The sequence below is a fragment of the Falco naumanni genome, chromosome 12 (genome assembly GCF_017639655.2).
Source record: "Falco naumanni isolate bFalNau1 chromosome 12, bFalNau1.pat, whole genome shotgun sequence".
In the NCBI taxonomy this organism is placed as follows: Eukaryota; Metazoa; Chordata; class Aves; order Falconiformes; family Falconidae; genus Falco; species Falco naumanni.
In genome coordinates this window covers 24,192,725-24,209,349 of record NC_054065.1, presented here as the reverse complement: position 1 = coordinate 24,209,349, position 16,625 = coordinate 24,192,725, and the positions used below count along the sequence as shown (strand labels likewise).

At 38.8% G+C, this 16,625-nt stretch overlaps 1 protein-coding gene across 17 annotated transcripts in view; it reads left to right on the top strand.

The window, feature by feature from the left end:
* ESRRG (estrogen related receptor gamma) overlaps positions 1-14,798 on the top strand; it is a 396,844-nt gene extending 382,046 nt beyond the window's left edge. For all 17 annotated transcript variants that reach the window (XM_040612414.1, XM_040612409.1, XM_040612411.1 and 14 more), the window contains 2 exons: positions 328-597; positions 11,093-14,798. In XM_040612414.1, the coding sequence (XP_040468348.1) occupies positions 328-597; positions 11,093-11,337 (515 nt within the window). In that variant the 3' untranslated portion in view covers positions 11,338-14,798. The remainder of the gene's footprint in view (positions 1-327; positions 598-11,092) is intronic.
* The last annotated feature ends 1,827 nt before the right edge of the window (positions 14,799-16,625 follow it).

Genomic DNA, 16,625 nt, shown 5'->3' with positions numbered 1-16,625 from the left:
TTTATGTATTTCAGAACAAAGAAGACATCATACAAATCACAGACTGTCAGTGCAATACTCCCCAAATTAATAGGATTCTTACAAAAGGAGCCTGCAAATTCCAACTTGTTTAATAACTTTGTATGTTGACTAGGAAATGTTTGATTTTATATTGATTCACTTTTCCTGTAGTAGGATGGGGAGGAGAGGCACAAAAGCAGAAGGGAGAATAATAGATGATGTACATGTTTTATCACCATGTATTTAAAATGAAATCAGAAAGAGGAGCAGATTTCTGAGAAACCCAGAAGTGCTTAATATTTTTCCTGTATTTTTTTTCCTATTCAGGTTTCTCCACTTTGTCTCTAGCTGACCAGATGAGCCTTCTGCAAAGTGCTTGGATGGAGATTCTGATCCTTGGTGTTGTATACCGGTCACTTTCTTTTGAGGATGAGCTCGTATACGCTGAAGATTATATTATGGATGAAGACCAGTCCAAATTGGCAGGCCTTCTTGACCTTAACAATGCCATACTGCAGCTGGTAAAGAAATACAAGAGCATGAAGCTGGAGAAAGAAGAGTTTGTCACCCTCAAAGCTATAGCACTTGCTAATTCAGGTTGGCAGAGTGGCATGACAGTTGCTACATTTTTAATATGTCACTTTTTTTTTTTTTTCCTTCTCCATAAAGCTTTCTGCATGCTTGTTTTAAACACGGGTTTAGAATAAGAAACTGCTAATCAGATCCTAGTCTAAAAGGCATCAGAGCAGTTCAAACTAAGAACTTTCTGGTTCTAAGTAATTGTGTTGGTAAGGGAGTGGAGAATACTGCGCTGTATGATTTGGAGAGTATTTTACAGGCAAAGATCCCTTCAAATGAATATAGGTGGTGTTCTCCGAAATCCATTCCATAATCCAGACAAGTCTAATCATTGCAATTAAAGGAAACAGAAAGGGTGCGTGAGAATATGCTGCATACATTCTCTTTAAAGGCAGCTAGTGATTTATTTGATAGGGTGAATTCAGGGTGTGGGAGGAGGGAGGACATTCCCCTTTAATCTCACAAGGACCACACCTTACCTTATGGATCCTCTGCATTTATGAGAATGCTTTTGGAAAAATTATGTACCTCTGCAGCAAGGGTTAAAAATCTCAGATTTTTTTTTTTCTGCATTTGAATTTAAAAGTGCTGAAGCAGTGAATACTGTCAGATAAGTAAAAATCGTTTGTGCTTTGTTGTTTTTCCTTTTGTGTCTCCTTAAAGCTTTATTGTGGTCTTAAGTCCCTTTTAGCATTTGCATAAAGTTCACGATAGATCCCTCTTTAATGACGTGCCGATCATTAGATACCTGTGTGTCAATAACACGCTCTGATGCTATGTTCCATTGACAGTCACACCGTGCCCCTCCATCTGCTTTTGTTTTGACCCTATCTTTGAACTTTATCTTGGTTGCTGGCCAGTAGTTTTCCCTTTAATTACAAGAAGGAAACTGTCAATAAAATCTGTTAAATGGGATGCAATGAGTGGCTTGAATGGGCGGACGGCTATTTGTTCAAATTCTGCAGCATTCAAGGTATTGACAGTTTGTTTTCTGGGGCCATATGTGACGATCAATCTCAGGCTGGGCTCAGCCGCGCTGAAAAATGAAAAACCAGATTGCTTTTGCTTACTTGTGGATGACGACTTGTGATTTGGCGCGGTCCTAGTGAGATGAGACCTTCTGCCCAAATTGCCCCCCTGAGAGCCAGGACGCGTGACTGTTTTTAGAAATAATTTTTTAATTGATTTTGTAATTAACAGTTCATCTACAATATTGATGCATGAATCCTCAGATTGATAGGAGGGAAATTGTTTTCAACAATGAAGTTGTACTTTCCTATTTGTCTTTGTAATGTGATTTAGCACTCTGCATTTTTAATTGGAAATATAATTCAAAACATGCAAAGCCAAAATGCTTATTAGTTTATTTGTAAAATATTCTCCACCCCACTAACTCTCCCCTTAGTTTTAGAATATTATCTTATTTCCAGAATAATAAAAAAAAAAGCTGAAATGCCTCTCAAAGGTCAAAATCATTTTTAATTGCAGATATATTTATAATTTTTGACCATTGTAAATAGACACTTGAGGATGCTTTGTAACCACAGGAAGATTTTTTTCCTCAAAATTGGTCATGTTTAATGAACAGGACAAGAAAGGGATCTGGAATTAGGAGTCTAAATTGAGAAGGTTTTTTGTATTATTTTGATTCTGTAATTCGAAGACTGAATTAGAAATATTTCTATAGTTTACTTGGTAAAAAGAATGAGGGGCTAGAATATAGGGATGTGTTGTTAAATACCACTCACAACTTCCACCCAACCCACACCCCCCAAAAAAAGACATGCAGTGTTTAAGTAATAATAAAAGATACCGCTGCCAAAAAAAGTTTAGTCGTACGTTGTGCATAGAGTGTATCAAAATAATCTGTAGCTTCATTAATTTCATTGTGAATTACAACCAGGATGATGTCAGAGACAAATGCAATTCAGCACGCTAAAATTCAGGGCACATGTAAGTGAAAGCAATAAAATTGCTGTTCTGAAATGAAACTGTTGCGAGGAGGAGTTAAAAAGCAGCCCAGCCATTCAGCTTCCCTTTCAACAGCATGTTTTGGGTGTTCAGGTTCAGCATTTCAGCTTCAGGTTGTACATGCAGCAGATACCAAACTTGTACCAGCTGTAGCTGCACTGACCAGTAGGTGTAAAATAGCACCTGCAGAATTACAGCCCATCAAACAATATCAGGCCCTTAGTGTTTTAATTTACAATTGCTGGCTAAAATTAAAGTAAAATTGAAGTTTTAATATTTTTTCATACACAAAAAAAAGAAATAGCTTATTTCTCCATAACTATGAACTTGATTGACATAAATGCAACTATAGCTGAAAAAAAAAGTGCTATTATAAAATCAATCGGTTAGCAATTCACATTTTAATATATTTTCTTGCTAAATCTGTTTTCTTACAAAACTTCGAGTATTTATTTTTGGGGTTTGAAATATATTAGCTTTTTTATAGCTGTAGAGAGAATGGGTGAAGTATAATAAGAAATCTTAGGTGTTTCAGACATTCTTGCCCTATCTGCACTGTCTAGAAAGATTCCCAGGTTGACTCCACTTCAAACAGTAGACAAAGATGGTTTTATAGCTCTGTATCTGTGTTAGTGATTTATGATACAGTGTCACGGTACTTTCCCGGCTGGTCTATAGAAGCAGGAAAAAGAAATTGTAGGTTGTCTTCATATTGATTGTATTTTGTTTGAATAAATACCACAAGCTTTCTTTTGGCCAACAAATCTCAGTGCTGTGAGCATGAAAACAGCCCAGCTGCTAACTTTTCTTTAGACCTGCACAGTCTGCTTGTGCGGGAGTCGGTCTGAGCTAATCCTGCCGTTGGGTTTCTGAAGGGTGGGGAGGAGGAGCCGTTTGTCAGGGAGATTCTCTGGCAGCTGTTATCAGATGTTCCCTTTGTAGGGTTGGCCAGTGCCACACTGCTTCCCCAAATTTCCAGAAATGCAAGATGTATCAACCTTGCAGATTGTCACTGATTTCCAATGGAGTGCATATAGCACCTGAAGAGTTTAAATTCGCATATAAGAGCACAGTACTGAAATGTATAGGCATTTCAGCCCTATGTGCCTTAACGTTTATAGAGGCACGTTTCCAACGGGTATGTTTAATATGTAGTGCTTCATATGGAATTTACCAGGTTAGTTTTAAACATCTGCATTGATGCCATAGTAATTAATACAGCCTTTATGCTTGAAATCCAGAGAAGTCCCTCTCACAGCAGCGTTGTCCTTATCCTGTCAGTATCCTGAGTTCCTTCCTCCTTTCCCCGCCTTCTCTAACAAAAGCAAGCAGGTACCTTGAAGCTGCAGAACGCAGCAGCCCCGCGTTCCACCTCATACCGCCCAAATGAAGCAAGCTGGCACCAATGAGCACTTTGTTTACCCACGCAGAAAATCAACTTTGAATGGTTTCCAAAACATGCATGTACCAATTACTTCCTCGTGTGTAAGGGAAGGTGAAATATTTACAGCCGGTGTTTGAAGTGTACACAAGTGCACCCACGCACACGTGGACGCTGACACAGAAAAGATGACCTGCTCGTCTCTTTTGTGTTAGAAAATGCTTCCATGTATCGATTAGGTAGTACTAAACAGGGAGTTGCAGGTGAGCAGTTTTTTGAAATTGCCTAATCAGTAAGGTCTAAACTGTGCCTTCAGGCCAAATGCTGCAGAAGAGCTTAGGAGTCGCAACCGAGACCAGATTTTTAAGAGCAGCTCAGTTTTCATCTAAGACCTAACATAAGGAACTGGAGTGTCAAAATGCATTAGCACGTTTGAAAATCTGATCTGTGTGCATCTGCCTAATAGGCTGCTGGCATCTTGAAAAATCTGACCCAAATGTGGGTGCTAGGCACTTAAAAGTATAACCCTATGCACTATTGAAAATTTAGAGGACCAAGAAGTATCTTGTGCGTTTTAGCACAACAAAGCGCAGATCAACATTGGTGCCATTGAAGTTCCACGATCATCTGTCCTGGTAAAAAAAAAAAAAATATTTTGTTCATTCTTACAACTTACTTAGCTTTCCAGCCACCAAAAGAGTGTATCCAGAGCACGAGGCTATCACCATTAAATAATATTATCATAATAAAAAATAGTAGGACCCTATAAATAACTTATTCCACAGGACATCATCTTTATTCCCAGTATAGATTGTGCCTTATCTTATGTCAAAACATACTACATTTAGTTTCTAATAATAGCAGTTTTTTCATTTTGTTTGATTTAATCATCTTGTTAGTGTTAGAATTCATGATTAAAAGGTATCTATCTTGACTAGGCATATATTAAAATATGCATGTACATCTCTGTGTTATTGGTGTGTTACCAACGTTTATTTTGCCAAATGTAAATAGCAAGGTCTGTTAACTCGTTCATGGAGTTTTGTATAGAGAGTGGTACAGCATGGAAACAAATTTTTAGAAAAGGAAGTTGCCACCAGGCAGAGTATTCATGTTACTGGAACAGTTTCTTCCTCGGATTCCATTGTACGTAATCAAATAGACAGCACCCACAGGTCTGAGAGAACTGTCTGCTACCATTTGCTTAATGATAGCATTAAGCGAATGGCAGCAGAGTTAACTGATGGTTTAATTGTATTTTTTTTCTTTTTCTAGTAGTTGAGGCTGACGAAGGGCAAGGAGCGAGGCCAGCCCGGGGCCGGCTCTGTGCCGGTGGGTGGATTGCCTGGGTGGGAAAGCAAGGATACGAATTGCTGCGTCACCAGTGCGATCGCTGGTCTTCACTGTTACTCACCCTGCTGTTCCACAGCGCTCAACTAGTGGCTCTCAATGATCCTTATGGCAATTGCTTATATCTTGTAGTGGAGAAAAAGGATTTTGAAGCATTCATTCAAAATCTTCTTTTAGTTGGTACCTTACCCCCCTGGTCTATCATTTGAATTCCCCTTTTCCAGAGTTTTAGTAGCCTTATTGAGTAGGTACTTGAACCAGTTCATAGTATGCCATTTGTTCTGCATTGCAGAAGTATTTATCTATTTATTGCCCTCACTACCTATCCTAGTGGAAAGTAAGCTATTTCACGAATAAAAAATAGGTGGTTTACTGTGTTTTTCCTTACGCCTGTGGGTTTAGTTCACTGCTAATTCAGTTAGCCCTTGAAATAAATAGGTGTGTTCTGTGAAATAATTTCTTTTCTTACTACATCTTCATTTCCTACTGTGTTTTAAAAACTGTTTTCAGGCTTCAGTTTTCGTGTCTTTTCTTAAAAGTAGGCCAAAGCAGTACAATCCAGACTAAGACCTTGTTCACTAAAATCAATCATGCAAGTTTGATTTGCTACCGACAATTTCCATGGGTTGCTTCTATCTTAAGAAGTATGCTTTTCAAAATGTCATTGTGTTGTGTTTCTCATAAAAGATTATACAGAAACGCAGTGTGGGCAAAGCACTGTGCAAAAATGCAAGTTTCCCTGTGTAAATCTGGAATACTTTTCAGGCAGGAGATGAAGGGGTTCTGTAATTCTGAGAACAGCTCACCCATCAATAAACACTGCGGTGGTTTTTGGATTGGCAACACAATCTAGGTAATAAATTCCTCTTATTTGACACATAATCCAGATTAGGATTTCATTTTCTTTATATAAAGCAAAAAACATTTTGCATGCTCTTCTTACCCTTCATCCCGTCCATTTCTTGCAGGATCGATCCTACAACTTTCTAAACTGATTTATCTGGTTTGGGGTTGTGAACTGCTCAGCTGTATGGAACCACAAACGTCACAGCGACTGCTGTCTTTCAAGTACTTGCTGATGTTTGTCACTCTGATACATTTGATCAGCGCCTTAATGTCTGCGTTTGCTGCTGCATACTCCTCGCTGCTTCATTCACTGTAATGATTTCTTCCTTTATGCTGCCTGAATTTTCTGACCTGAAGAACTTCTTTGAGACCCCTGGGTTTCTACCGCTTAGCAATGTTGTATACAAAACGCATACATACCAGGCTTAAACTTTCCTCGGAGCGGTGTTTTGAGAAGTCTCCTTGCCCTCAGTTCAGGTGTTTTCCAGTCTTTAGCTAGGTGTCACCCTTTGTGGTGTGTTCTAAATGATTCCCGGGTGGCTGGATGTTTGTTTGCTGCATCTGAGATGAATCTTGAATTTTAAACAAGGTAGATTGTAATCTGAATTTCTGTCTGGACCTTGGGTGTTTTTCTTGGATGAGAACTCCGGTTTTCTCCCATTTCTGCACAATGATACGATCAATCGGCTGATCAGAAGAGGTACAATTCTATTTTCCCATCCTGTGGTGGTGAAAGAAAGCTTTTGCAAGGATAGATTGAGATTCTCAGAGCAAAACTCAATGAGTCGGTGTCCTCATTTGTTGATCTCACTCTCTCCCATCGCAGCGCTGATCGGTAACAACTTTTCCCCCTCTGGGCTGCAATCCCATGTTCTCAGCAGTGCCTTGTATCAGCAAGGCTTGTGTTTGTCTGTTGAGATCTTCACCACCCTGGGATCCTTTTTTTGCAGGGTATTTAGGATCAAATCCTGCTTGCTTTCAAATGAAAACACTTTCAAATTACGCTGTTGAATGTCATTGTTTATATAGGCACTGATTTTTAAGTGTATTGCATCTGGGTGTGCATTACCTTTGGATTGTATCTGTGTAGGATGTAATTGTGATTTATGCAGACTGTCTACAAAAACAAAAGGATGTTTCTTGGTATAGGAAGAACATTCAGTATCTTTGTCTCTAACTTATAATTCAATTTCATGTTGTCTGTGGAATTATTTCTTTATTTCTCAAATGTCACACAGACTCTGCGTTTTCTTAAATTGTAGTGGTTCTTGTTGACATTGCCCTCTCTTACTAGCGAGGATTGGGCTGATCAGCAGTAAGTTAACCTGCTCTGAATTCACTTCTACATCTGCCAGTCTGTAGTTACTGAAAAGATTTCTCTTTTCTTTTTCCTCCTCTTTTCCCCTTGGCTAGTTCAGCGTTTTCAACCATTTTCCTTATTTTCAAAGACTTACACCTGAGGGATTAAGATCTACATTCGTTTAATATTGGGAATAAAGTGGAAGTTCCAGACTGCAAGGCTAAAACTTGAAGACGGATCTTTGTAGAGATTAATATTTTCCTGAGCAATCTGTGAGCTGAATCATGGTCTAATTAAATACCATCGGTTTAGGGAGTTTGCATTTAAACATTAGCAGACCCTAGAACGGGTAAAGCTGAAATGAGTTTGAATCTTTTCTGTAAATGGGAAGTTAAATTATCATAGTAATTTGATTAAATAATTTTTAAATCTTTCAAGCTAAATCACTATTTTAAAAGAGCAGTTTGAAGCCTTCATCACTCCATCTGGAAGCGCCCCTCTCGCTGCTCTCTTTTCTTGCCCTGTGTCCTGTGAGAAATCCCATTTCCCACGGCACAGCTTCCTGAACTGCTCCACGGACCACGGCTTGGCCGTGCAATGCTTGCATTAGACTGGTCAGCGTTCTTCCCAGCTGCTGAACAGATTTCAAAGACGGCAACAACCCTTTTTTAATTAAAAAAAAAAAAAATTTTTTTTTTAAATTAAATGCTTTACTCCTGTTGCTTTTCCACGCAGGCAATTGCTCTGTTTACAGGGGTGACGGTACACAAGCACCCCTGCAGGAGAGGATAATATCCCTTCTTTGAAGATGTCCACACATCTTAAAGTGGAGGAGTTTGAGGGCATGGAGTGTAATAGCTGTATCAGAGGGCAGGTTTGAATTCACCTTCCGTCCTTGTGTTTTCTGGGGGTGTTCTCATCCTCTTTTCCCTCCTCACTCAGTTTCTGTGTAAGAAATACGTGGAGTGTAGATATTTGTACCGCTGCAGGCCAAATTGCTATCCAAACTGCAGAGCTAAAGATCTTGGGGAAGTTTCACCTCTGTGCAAAAAATGTATTAGTTTGGACTCCCTCCATTTATTTTCAAACTCAGACATGGTTGCGGTTACAAATACTGATTCTGGGAAGAATCAGACCAGTTTTGTACAGAATTGAGAACCAGACATTTATAGTCAGGTTCTCCGGAAAGACCTGTCTCTCGGTGCAGTATGGTGTGGGAAAAAAAAATATTCACAAGAACAGTCAGTCCTTGACTCACCAAACATTTCTTGCTGATAAAACGCTCCTCTTTGTTTCCCAGCAAATCTGGCCCTGGCACTGTGGGTCAGAGGAGAGGAGGAAAAGATGGGGAATTTCTGGGTGAACTGAGTGTGGTTTATGGATAAATTATTTGGAGTAGCACATTGTGTGTGCTGTAGCACAACGGTGAATGTCCAAAGACTTGGTAAAGAATCAGGGAGTAAAGATGGCAATTTGTTTGGAGTTTGCATTCCAATTTAAACTCGGTGGCTGGATGCTATGCTTGAGACATCAGGCAAATTCGTGTGTGTGTGTTAACCTGTCTGTATCCATTACATCTGTGTGTAGCAGACAATTCAGGGATTTTGTCTTATTGACACAGAATTATTTAATAGAATCGCCGTGTTAGAAAACTATCAAAAATGTATGGATTTGGGGAACAACCTCACATTAATTAGGACTAAATTTTGCTAGAGGTAATATTTCTTTGTCATCTTTTTTAAAATGTCGTAGCCTTCTTTTTCCCTAGGAGAGGTATTTTTGTGTCTTTCTGCTTTCAGTGCAGTGCACCTTAATGTGCAGTATCATATCCCTGCAGTGTATGTCTTAACTGCATGCTTCTTAGAGCATGTATTTGCTAAGACTCAGAATTATTAAACATGTAAAATTCCCATAGGACTCCATTATGTGTAATTAACAGATAAACTGTCATCAGAATCAATAAAACGTGCTAAATGATCCAAACTTGTATATAATTAAGTGTCTGTTTTAGAGCTGGAGCTGTAACTTTTATTTTTTTTTCTTTTCAATTTGCACATTTGTTTTGACAATAGAAGCTGGAACGTTTTTGTTAACCTGTTACTTACTGGTTTGTGTTTTAGTTTACATGTTTGTGTTTGAAAAGAGAGAGGTATTTACTATCTGGCCTAATTATCTGAGGAAATAGTTGCACATCAGCTTTGAGGAAATGAATCTTAGATGCATCTTAATTCTCTGAAGGTAATTCAGGTATTTGAAGCACGTGCAAAATTTGATGTTGTTATCATCAACAGGGTAAAACATGAGGCTCTGTCAAAATACTGATCCAGGGCATCAAACTGCTTAATACAGGGCTTGGAGACGGTGAGAGAAGCGGATTCCTTGTCACCCAACTCCTCAGTCATTATTTTGTCTGGGAACAGGAGCTTTATTCCAAAACCAAAAATTAAGATGCAAAGCTGTGTTGTACTAGCTAGAGTTTTCAAGGATATATCTTAATAATCCAGTTTCACCCTGAATTAGGCTTGCACAGCCTATCCCTAGGGCTTGCAGCAGTTGTATTCTCATATGGTGTTTTATTGGCTCTGTGTCTGCCAACCATCCAAATTTTGGTAGCTGACAGGGGCTCTTTGGTGGCTTCTCTAGCCTGTGACCATTCTTCCTTACTTGCATTCACTTCACTTTGGACCACATCATCACCTCTGACGTGAAAGTCAGAGAATTGGGGCCGCTTGTCCAAAGTCATCTGGGCCTGGTCCAGTAACTGCGTGTTCTCAGGGACATCTTCCCTTTCTGTGTCTATGCTGTTGAGGGTTTTACAGTTACTTCAGTTAGATCTTTTCTTTTCATTTCACACTTCCATTGCTTTAATCTTTCCAGGTTGTGTAGTAGTTTCGTTTAGTTCCTGCTGTGCGTTGTGTCTATGCTTGTCACTCAGTACTTACACCTCCGAAACTTCTCACCTGAAAAGGCACAGGGTGAGGTGTTTGCTTTGAGTGATTTAGAAAAAATGCAACCCCCCAACAATAACAAGATAAACCACCCTCTTGAGTGGGTGGGAGAGGGGATTATACCTTGTAGGAGATGTTAGCTTCACAGAAGTGTTGCCTGGCTGTCTGAATATGCCTGAGGGAGAAAAAAATTTGCTAAACCTATCAGGAAATCAAATCAAACCCGCTTTTCCCTTGCATCAGTGCAGTGGTCCTAATCCCACGATTAGCGTCTCTGAGCAGCGGGTAACGACCATGGCTTCCAACTCTGCAGCCTTGGAGCCCGACACAGAATTTTACCGAGCTTTTCCACAGTAGGGCAGTCACTCTTGCTTCCCAGATAAAACACAGACCTCAATTCGTGCAGCCCTTTGGCGCTATCATTTCTTCAAAGCAGTAACAGTAAAAGATGGTTTATGGAGCAGTGAGAGTGACTGTTTTACTTGTTTGAGGAGGATGAGGAGAAGGATTACTTACACAAAAGTTAATTATACATTTGTAGTTCCACAGCAGCATTCCAGATATTTTCCTGAAGGTCACTATAGAAATGAGTAGGTAATTATCTTCCTGGTTTGTGAAAGAGGATGGACAGAACCAGTGAAAGCGTTGTGCAGCCGTAGCGTTATTTGACTTTTGGCACCCCGGACTGAAACCTCCTGTTGCTCCTTTGTTTTGCAGACTCAATGCACATAGAGGATGTTGAGGCAGTGCAGAAACTTCAGGACGTCTTACATGAGGCTCTGCAGGATTACGAGGCTGGGCAGCACATGGAAGACCCACGTCGTGCAGGCAAGATGTTGATGACCCTCCCGCTTCTGAGGCAAACCTCCACCAAGGCTGTGCAGCATTTCTACAACATCAAACTGGAAGGCAAAGTCCCCATGCACAAACTTTTTTTGGAAATGCTGGAGGCCAAGGTCTGACTAAAGCATCATGGGCTTCCCCATCATGCACGTTTTAAAAAAAAAAAAAAAAAAAAAAAAAAAAGGGGAAAATAAACAGGATAATAATGGCAAAGAAACTTAGTGTTTAATTAAGGAAAAAATGACTGCACTGATATTTAGCAGCAAGACTGTGAAGCAGCTTTCAACTTTTTCTTCTGTGTCTTTCTGATGCAGTTTTTCTTTTCCTTTTCTCTCTTTTCTTTTCTGTTCTTTCCTTTCCTTTTTCCTTTTCTCTTTTTTCTTTGCTGCTGAACTTTTTAAAAGAGGTCTCTAATTGAAGAGAGATGGAAGCCAGGCCTGCCAAAGGATGGAAATCCATAATATGGATGCCAGTGAACTTATTATGAACCATAATGTCCCCAATGACAAAGGAATCAAAGAGAGAACCACCGTACCTAGCAGTACAGTACAACACGATGAACTGACTGAATGCAGTATTAGATTTCATAGGAGCAGTCTCTAATTAGACGACTAAGCGACGATGCATCGGCTGCTTCTTATCATTGCATTTTCCATCTAGATCAGTTACAGCCATTTGATTCCTTAATTGTTTTTTCAAGTCTTCCAGATATTTCTTAGGTTAGCTACAATGTAACTTTTTCAGGGAATAGTTTAAGCTTTATTCATTCATGCAATACTAAAGAGAAAGAAATACTGCATTTTTGTGCTGGCTTGAACAATGATGAACAATAATGAAGGACAAATGAATCCTGAAGGAAGATTTTTTTAAATGTTTTGTTTCTTCTTACTAACGGAGATTTTTTTGTACCAGCTTTACCAGTTTTCAGCCATTTATTAATGTGGGAATTTATCTTACTAAAGCAATAGTTGAAGGGAAGGTGCATATTATCACGGATGCAATTTATGTTGTGTGCCAGTCTGGTCCAAAACATCCAGTTTCTTAACATGAGCTCCAGTTTATAACTAAATGTTCACTGACTCAAAGGATTAGATTACACCTGCAGTATATCTGAGTAGTCTAACATATAAATACTCCATGTCAAATACCAATCTGTAACGGTGTTAGGAGACAGCAACTGTACAAAGGTATAGTTGCTACGTGATTTCTAACTGCTTCAGTTGCAAATGAACGAGATACTGCCTGTTTGCAAAATTATAACCTCACATGCAGAAAAACCCTATGAACCAATAGTAGCTTAGAGGCAATAAGGCAAATGCCGACGTCTGCAAAATTAAGAAATCAGAGTAGTAGATTTCTGACCAAATTGAAGAATTTAACACTTCTATACCTTATTTATTGATTTAGATTTTATTTTGTAAATGGCAATCTTTAACAAGTAGCTAAACCAGTATATGTGCTTTTCAACCAGTATTGTCACAGCATGAAAGTCAGTCAGTTTCAAGACTGTTACGAGGTGTAATCTAATGTATAAACCGATTAGATGCCCCCTGAAAACTACAGTCGCTAAATAACCAATAAACAATAACCTCCATCAAATGCTATACCAATGTACCAGTGTTAGTAGCTGCTCCCTGTACTATGTGAACATCCTTATTCTATGTACACAGATGTAATTAAAATTGTAATCCTAACAAACAAAAGAAATGTAGTTCAGCTTTTCAATGTTTCATGTTTGCTGTGCTTTTCTAAATTTTTATGTTGCATTCAAAGACTGTTGTCTTGTTCTTCTTGTGGTGTTTGGATTCTTGTGGTGTGTGCTTATAGACACAGGGTAGAATTAGAGACAATATTGGATGTACAATTCCTCAGGAGATTACAGTAGTATATTCTATTCCTTACCGGTAATAAGGTTCTTCCTAGTAATAATTAAGAGATCGAAACTCCAAACAAATACTCGTTATGAACAGATACACACTGAAATCATAATATTTTCAAAACAAGGGATAATTTCTGTAACAGTTTATTATAGAATACCAATGTATAGCTTAGAAATAAAACTTTGAATATTTCAAGATTATAGATAAGTCTAATTTTTAAACGCTGTAAATATAGCTTTTATTCAATCATCTCTCAGATGTTGTTATTAACTTGCTCTGTGTTGTTGCAAAACTTTTTTGGTGCGGACAAGTTTCCAAAACTATTGCTACGTTGTGTGCTTTAAACAAAATAACAATGGGCTGATGCTCCATCGGCCTCGTGCTAGGAAAAAAAAAACTGTGTATCTATCATTAGCTATATGGGACTATATTGTAGATTGTGTTTTCTCAGTAGAGAAGTGACTGTAGTGTGATTCTAGGTAAATCATCATTAGCAATTCATTCAGATGGTCAATAACTTGAAATTTATAGCTGTGATAGGAGTTCAGAAATTGGCACATCCCTTTTGAAAAATGTCAAAAAAAAAAAATACAACTCCTGGGAAAAAGGTGCTGATTCTATAAGATTATTTATATATGTAAGAGTGCAAAAAAAAAAAAAAAAAGTTTATTTTCCAGAAAGTTTGTGCAGGGTTTAAGTTGCTACTGTTCAAGTACACTATATATATATAAATATATAATATAAATATTGTTTTTGCTGTATCACATTAAAGAACTTGGGCTTCAGGGTCAAAAGCCAATCGACTAGAAGTATACAAAAACCACACAGAAAATGGAGATGTGTGAAAGGCACACGGTGCAAACTTTAGTTTTCATTTTCCATAATTTTTTGGAGCTGCAAAAGAACAAGTATCTCAAGACTGTAAAATCATTACCTGAAACATAGCTAAAAGAACTGCACGGGCTTTATAATGTTGTTCATCTTAAACCTTGCTGGAGAAGAGTTCTTTCAAGACCACTTACTTAATGTGAAGTGTTGGGAAAATTTCAAAGGGTGTATGTTTTAGCCATAACAATTTAATTTCTATTTTTGCTTCATTTTTTAATTTTTTCTTATTTAAAGCAATATGATTGTGTAACTCCCAGAAGTTACACATTTGTTTCAATCAGATCAGATTGTTGTATTTATTCCACTATTTTGCATTTAAATGATAACATAAAAAGATATAAAAAATTAAAACTGCTATTTTTCTTATAGAAGAGAAAATGGGTGTTGGTGATTGTATTTTAATTATTTAAGCGTCTCTGTTTACCTGCCTAGGAAAACATTTTATGGCAGTCTTATCGTGCAAAGATCGCAAAAGGACAAAAAAAAATTAAACTGCTTATAATAATCCAGGAGTTGCATAATAGCCAGTAGTTAAAAAACGAAACAAAACAACAAATAAAAACAAACATGTCTATAGCTGTAGATGGGCTTCACATCTGTATAGCAATCAACTGTATATTTTTGTGATGTGTATCATACCGTGTGCTCCAACCAATGTCCATTTGTGTAAATGTATTTATTTTATATTGTATATATTGTTAAATGCAAAAAGGAGATATGATTCTGTAACTCCAATCAGTTCAGATGTGTAACTCAAATTATTATGCCTTTCAGGATGATGGTAGAGCAATATTAAACAAGCTTCCACTTTTGATTGCTTTTATTTTATTTTTTGTGTTGTGGGGGTTTTTTTGGTTTTATTTTCTTTTTTGGAGGAGGAAACAGAGCGATTAGCATTACCTTTTGTTACTTCCATTCGAAGAGGAGCCAGCGTTATCACTTCTCCCTTAAAGTACAATATGAGTGTAAATAAATGCTATATAAAGCCTTGTCAGAATGAATTCCGGTGTGGTACAAGACATTTTGCATACTCTTAAATATGCAAAATGTCTCATAGCACATTAGAATTCAGGCTGGCAGGCCTTTATATAGCACTTATTTAATCTTAAAGCATCTTCACATCAACCTGCATTACTCAAAATCATTGCCTCTCTGTCAATGTCATAAAAGAAAACTTTCCCACTATTTTAAGATCACATTAATACCATCTAGAAGTACTTACCTGCTTTCTCCATCAACAACCGAGTCTATCATTCATTTCCTACTGCAGGAGCCTCCTTGTGTGTGTTCTGGGTGAAAAGAAATACATTTAAAATCTGTGTTATTTGATCCAGCTTTGCTGAATGGAAGTAAATAGCCCTGGGAGCCCTAATCTAGATCGGTGTTAATGAAGAGCGCTGGTAAGTCCTCAGGATCCAGGGGGTTGAAGGCACAGCTGCGAACCGGCAGGCAGTGGCCTCAGCCTTGCACCTCCCAAACGCTGCAGCCCCGGCTCGGGGTCAGCCCCTCTTTCCTGTGGACCCTTCTGGAACCATCACAGAAGTGCTAATGTGTGCTTTTCTTGCTTTTTAGCCTATCTTGATAAGTATTTTGTCGTTGTCTTTGCCAACGTATTTCTCACCTTCGCTGCTGGCCGTTCTCTGGAGGTTCTGGCTGATGGCACAAAGGCTGCTGGACAGAACGGTGATGCTCAGGGACAGGAATTGTTTCAGCCAAGGTACCGGGGCAGCGCCAGGGGCTTTTTGTGCTTCGCGGTGCTTCAGTAGCAGCACACCGTGTGATGGGAGGGCACCTCTTCCCTGCTACCAGTACCTTCTGTGATTTAACTGTCCTGGGAAACCGGGGGGGTTGAGTAAAAGGAGCAGCAGAACAATAGAGAGATGAATCCTGTGTGGACTCTTGGAAGGAGGTCAGAATTGGTGCTTGGTGTTGGCATGGCTGCGTACACAGGCGTACATACATGCACACCTGTGTATGCATGCACAGAAGTGGTTTTCCGCCCCCTTTTTTTACTGTTCTGGTTTTCAGTGACTGCAAAGTAGTACCTCTTCAAAGGAAAACGTAGTACTGCACCATAACTTAAAAGTGAAAAAAAGTAGTGTTACAGATTTTCCCACACAAAGAGGAGGAAAAAAAAAAAATCTGAACAGTGCTACTCCTAGTCTGCGTCAGCGTGTGATTGCTACTAGTCATTGGTTAACATTTTCACGTACAATTAAAAAGTTGTAATTGATATTTCTGTACCATTGTTCAGGAGAGGATCACGAAGCATCATACAGTCATAAATCTAGCATCACAGAAAAGCAAATACAGGGAACACTGACACAAAGCCACTTCTAGGGGTGCAACTCTGCAGAAGTGTTTTGGTTTCATTCATTCCATCTTTTCCTCACGCTGCCTCTGCAGTAAAGCCAGGACAGGCACAGAAATCCATTGGAAGCGTTTCGGTAGGCAGGAATGTTTCAGTAGGTACCTGTGGGGAGGTTGGCTAGGAGCACAAACCTCTCTAAACTATGAAAATGGCTACTAAATCTTTGAAGAAAATAAAAAAAGGGCTTGGGGTGCTGGCCTTCACAGCTCGACCTACGCATCCTGCTACAGCTCTCAGCCGCTGCAGCAACAGCACTTGGCTGAAAGAC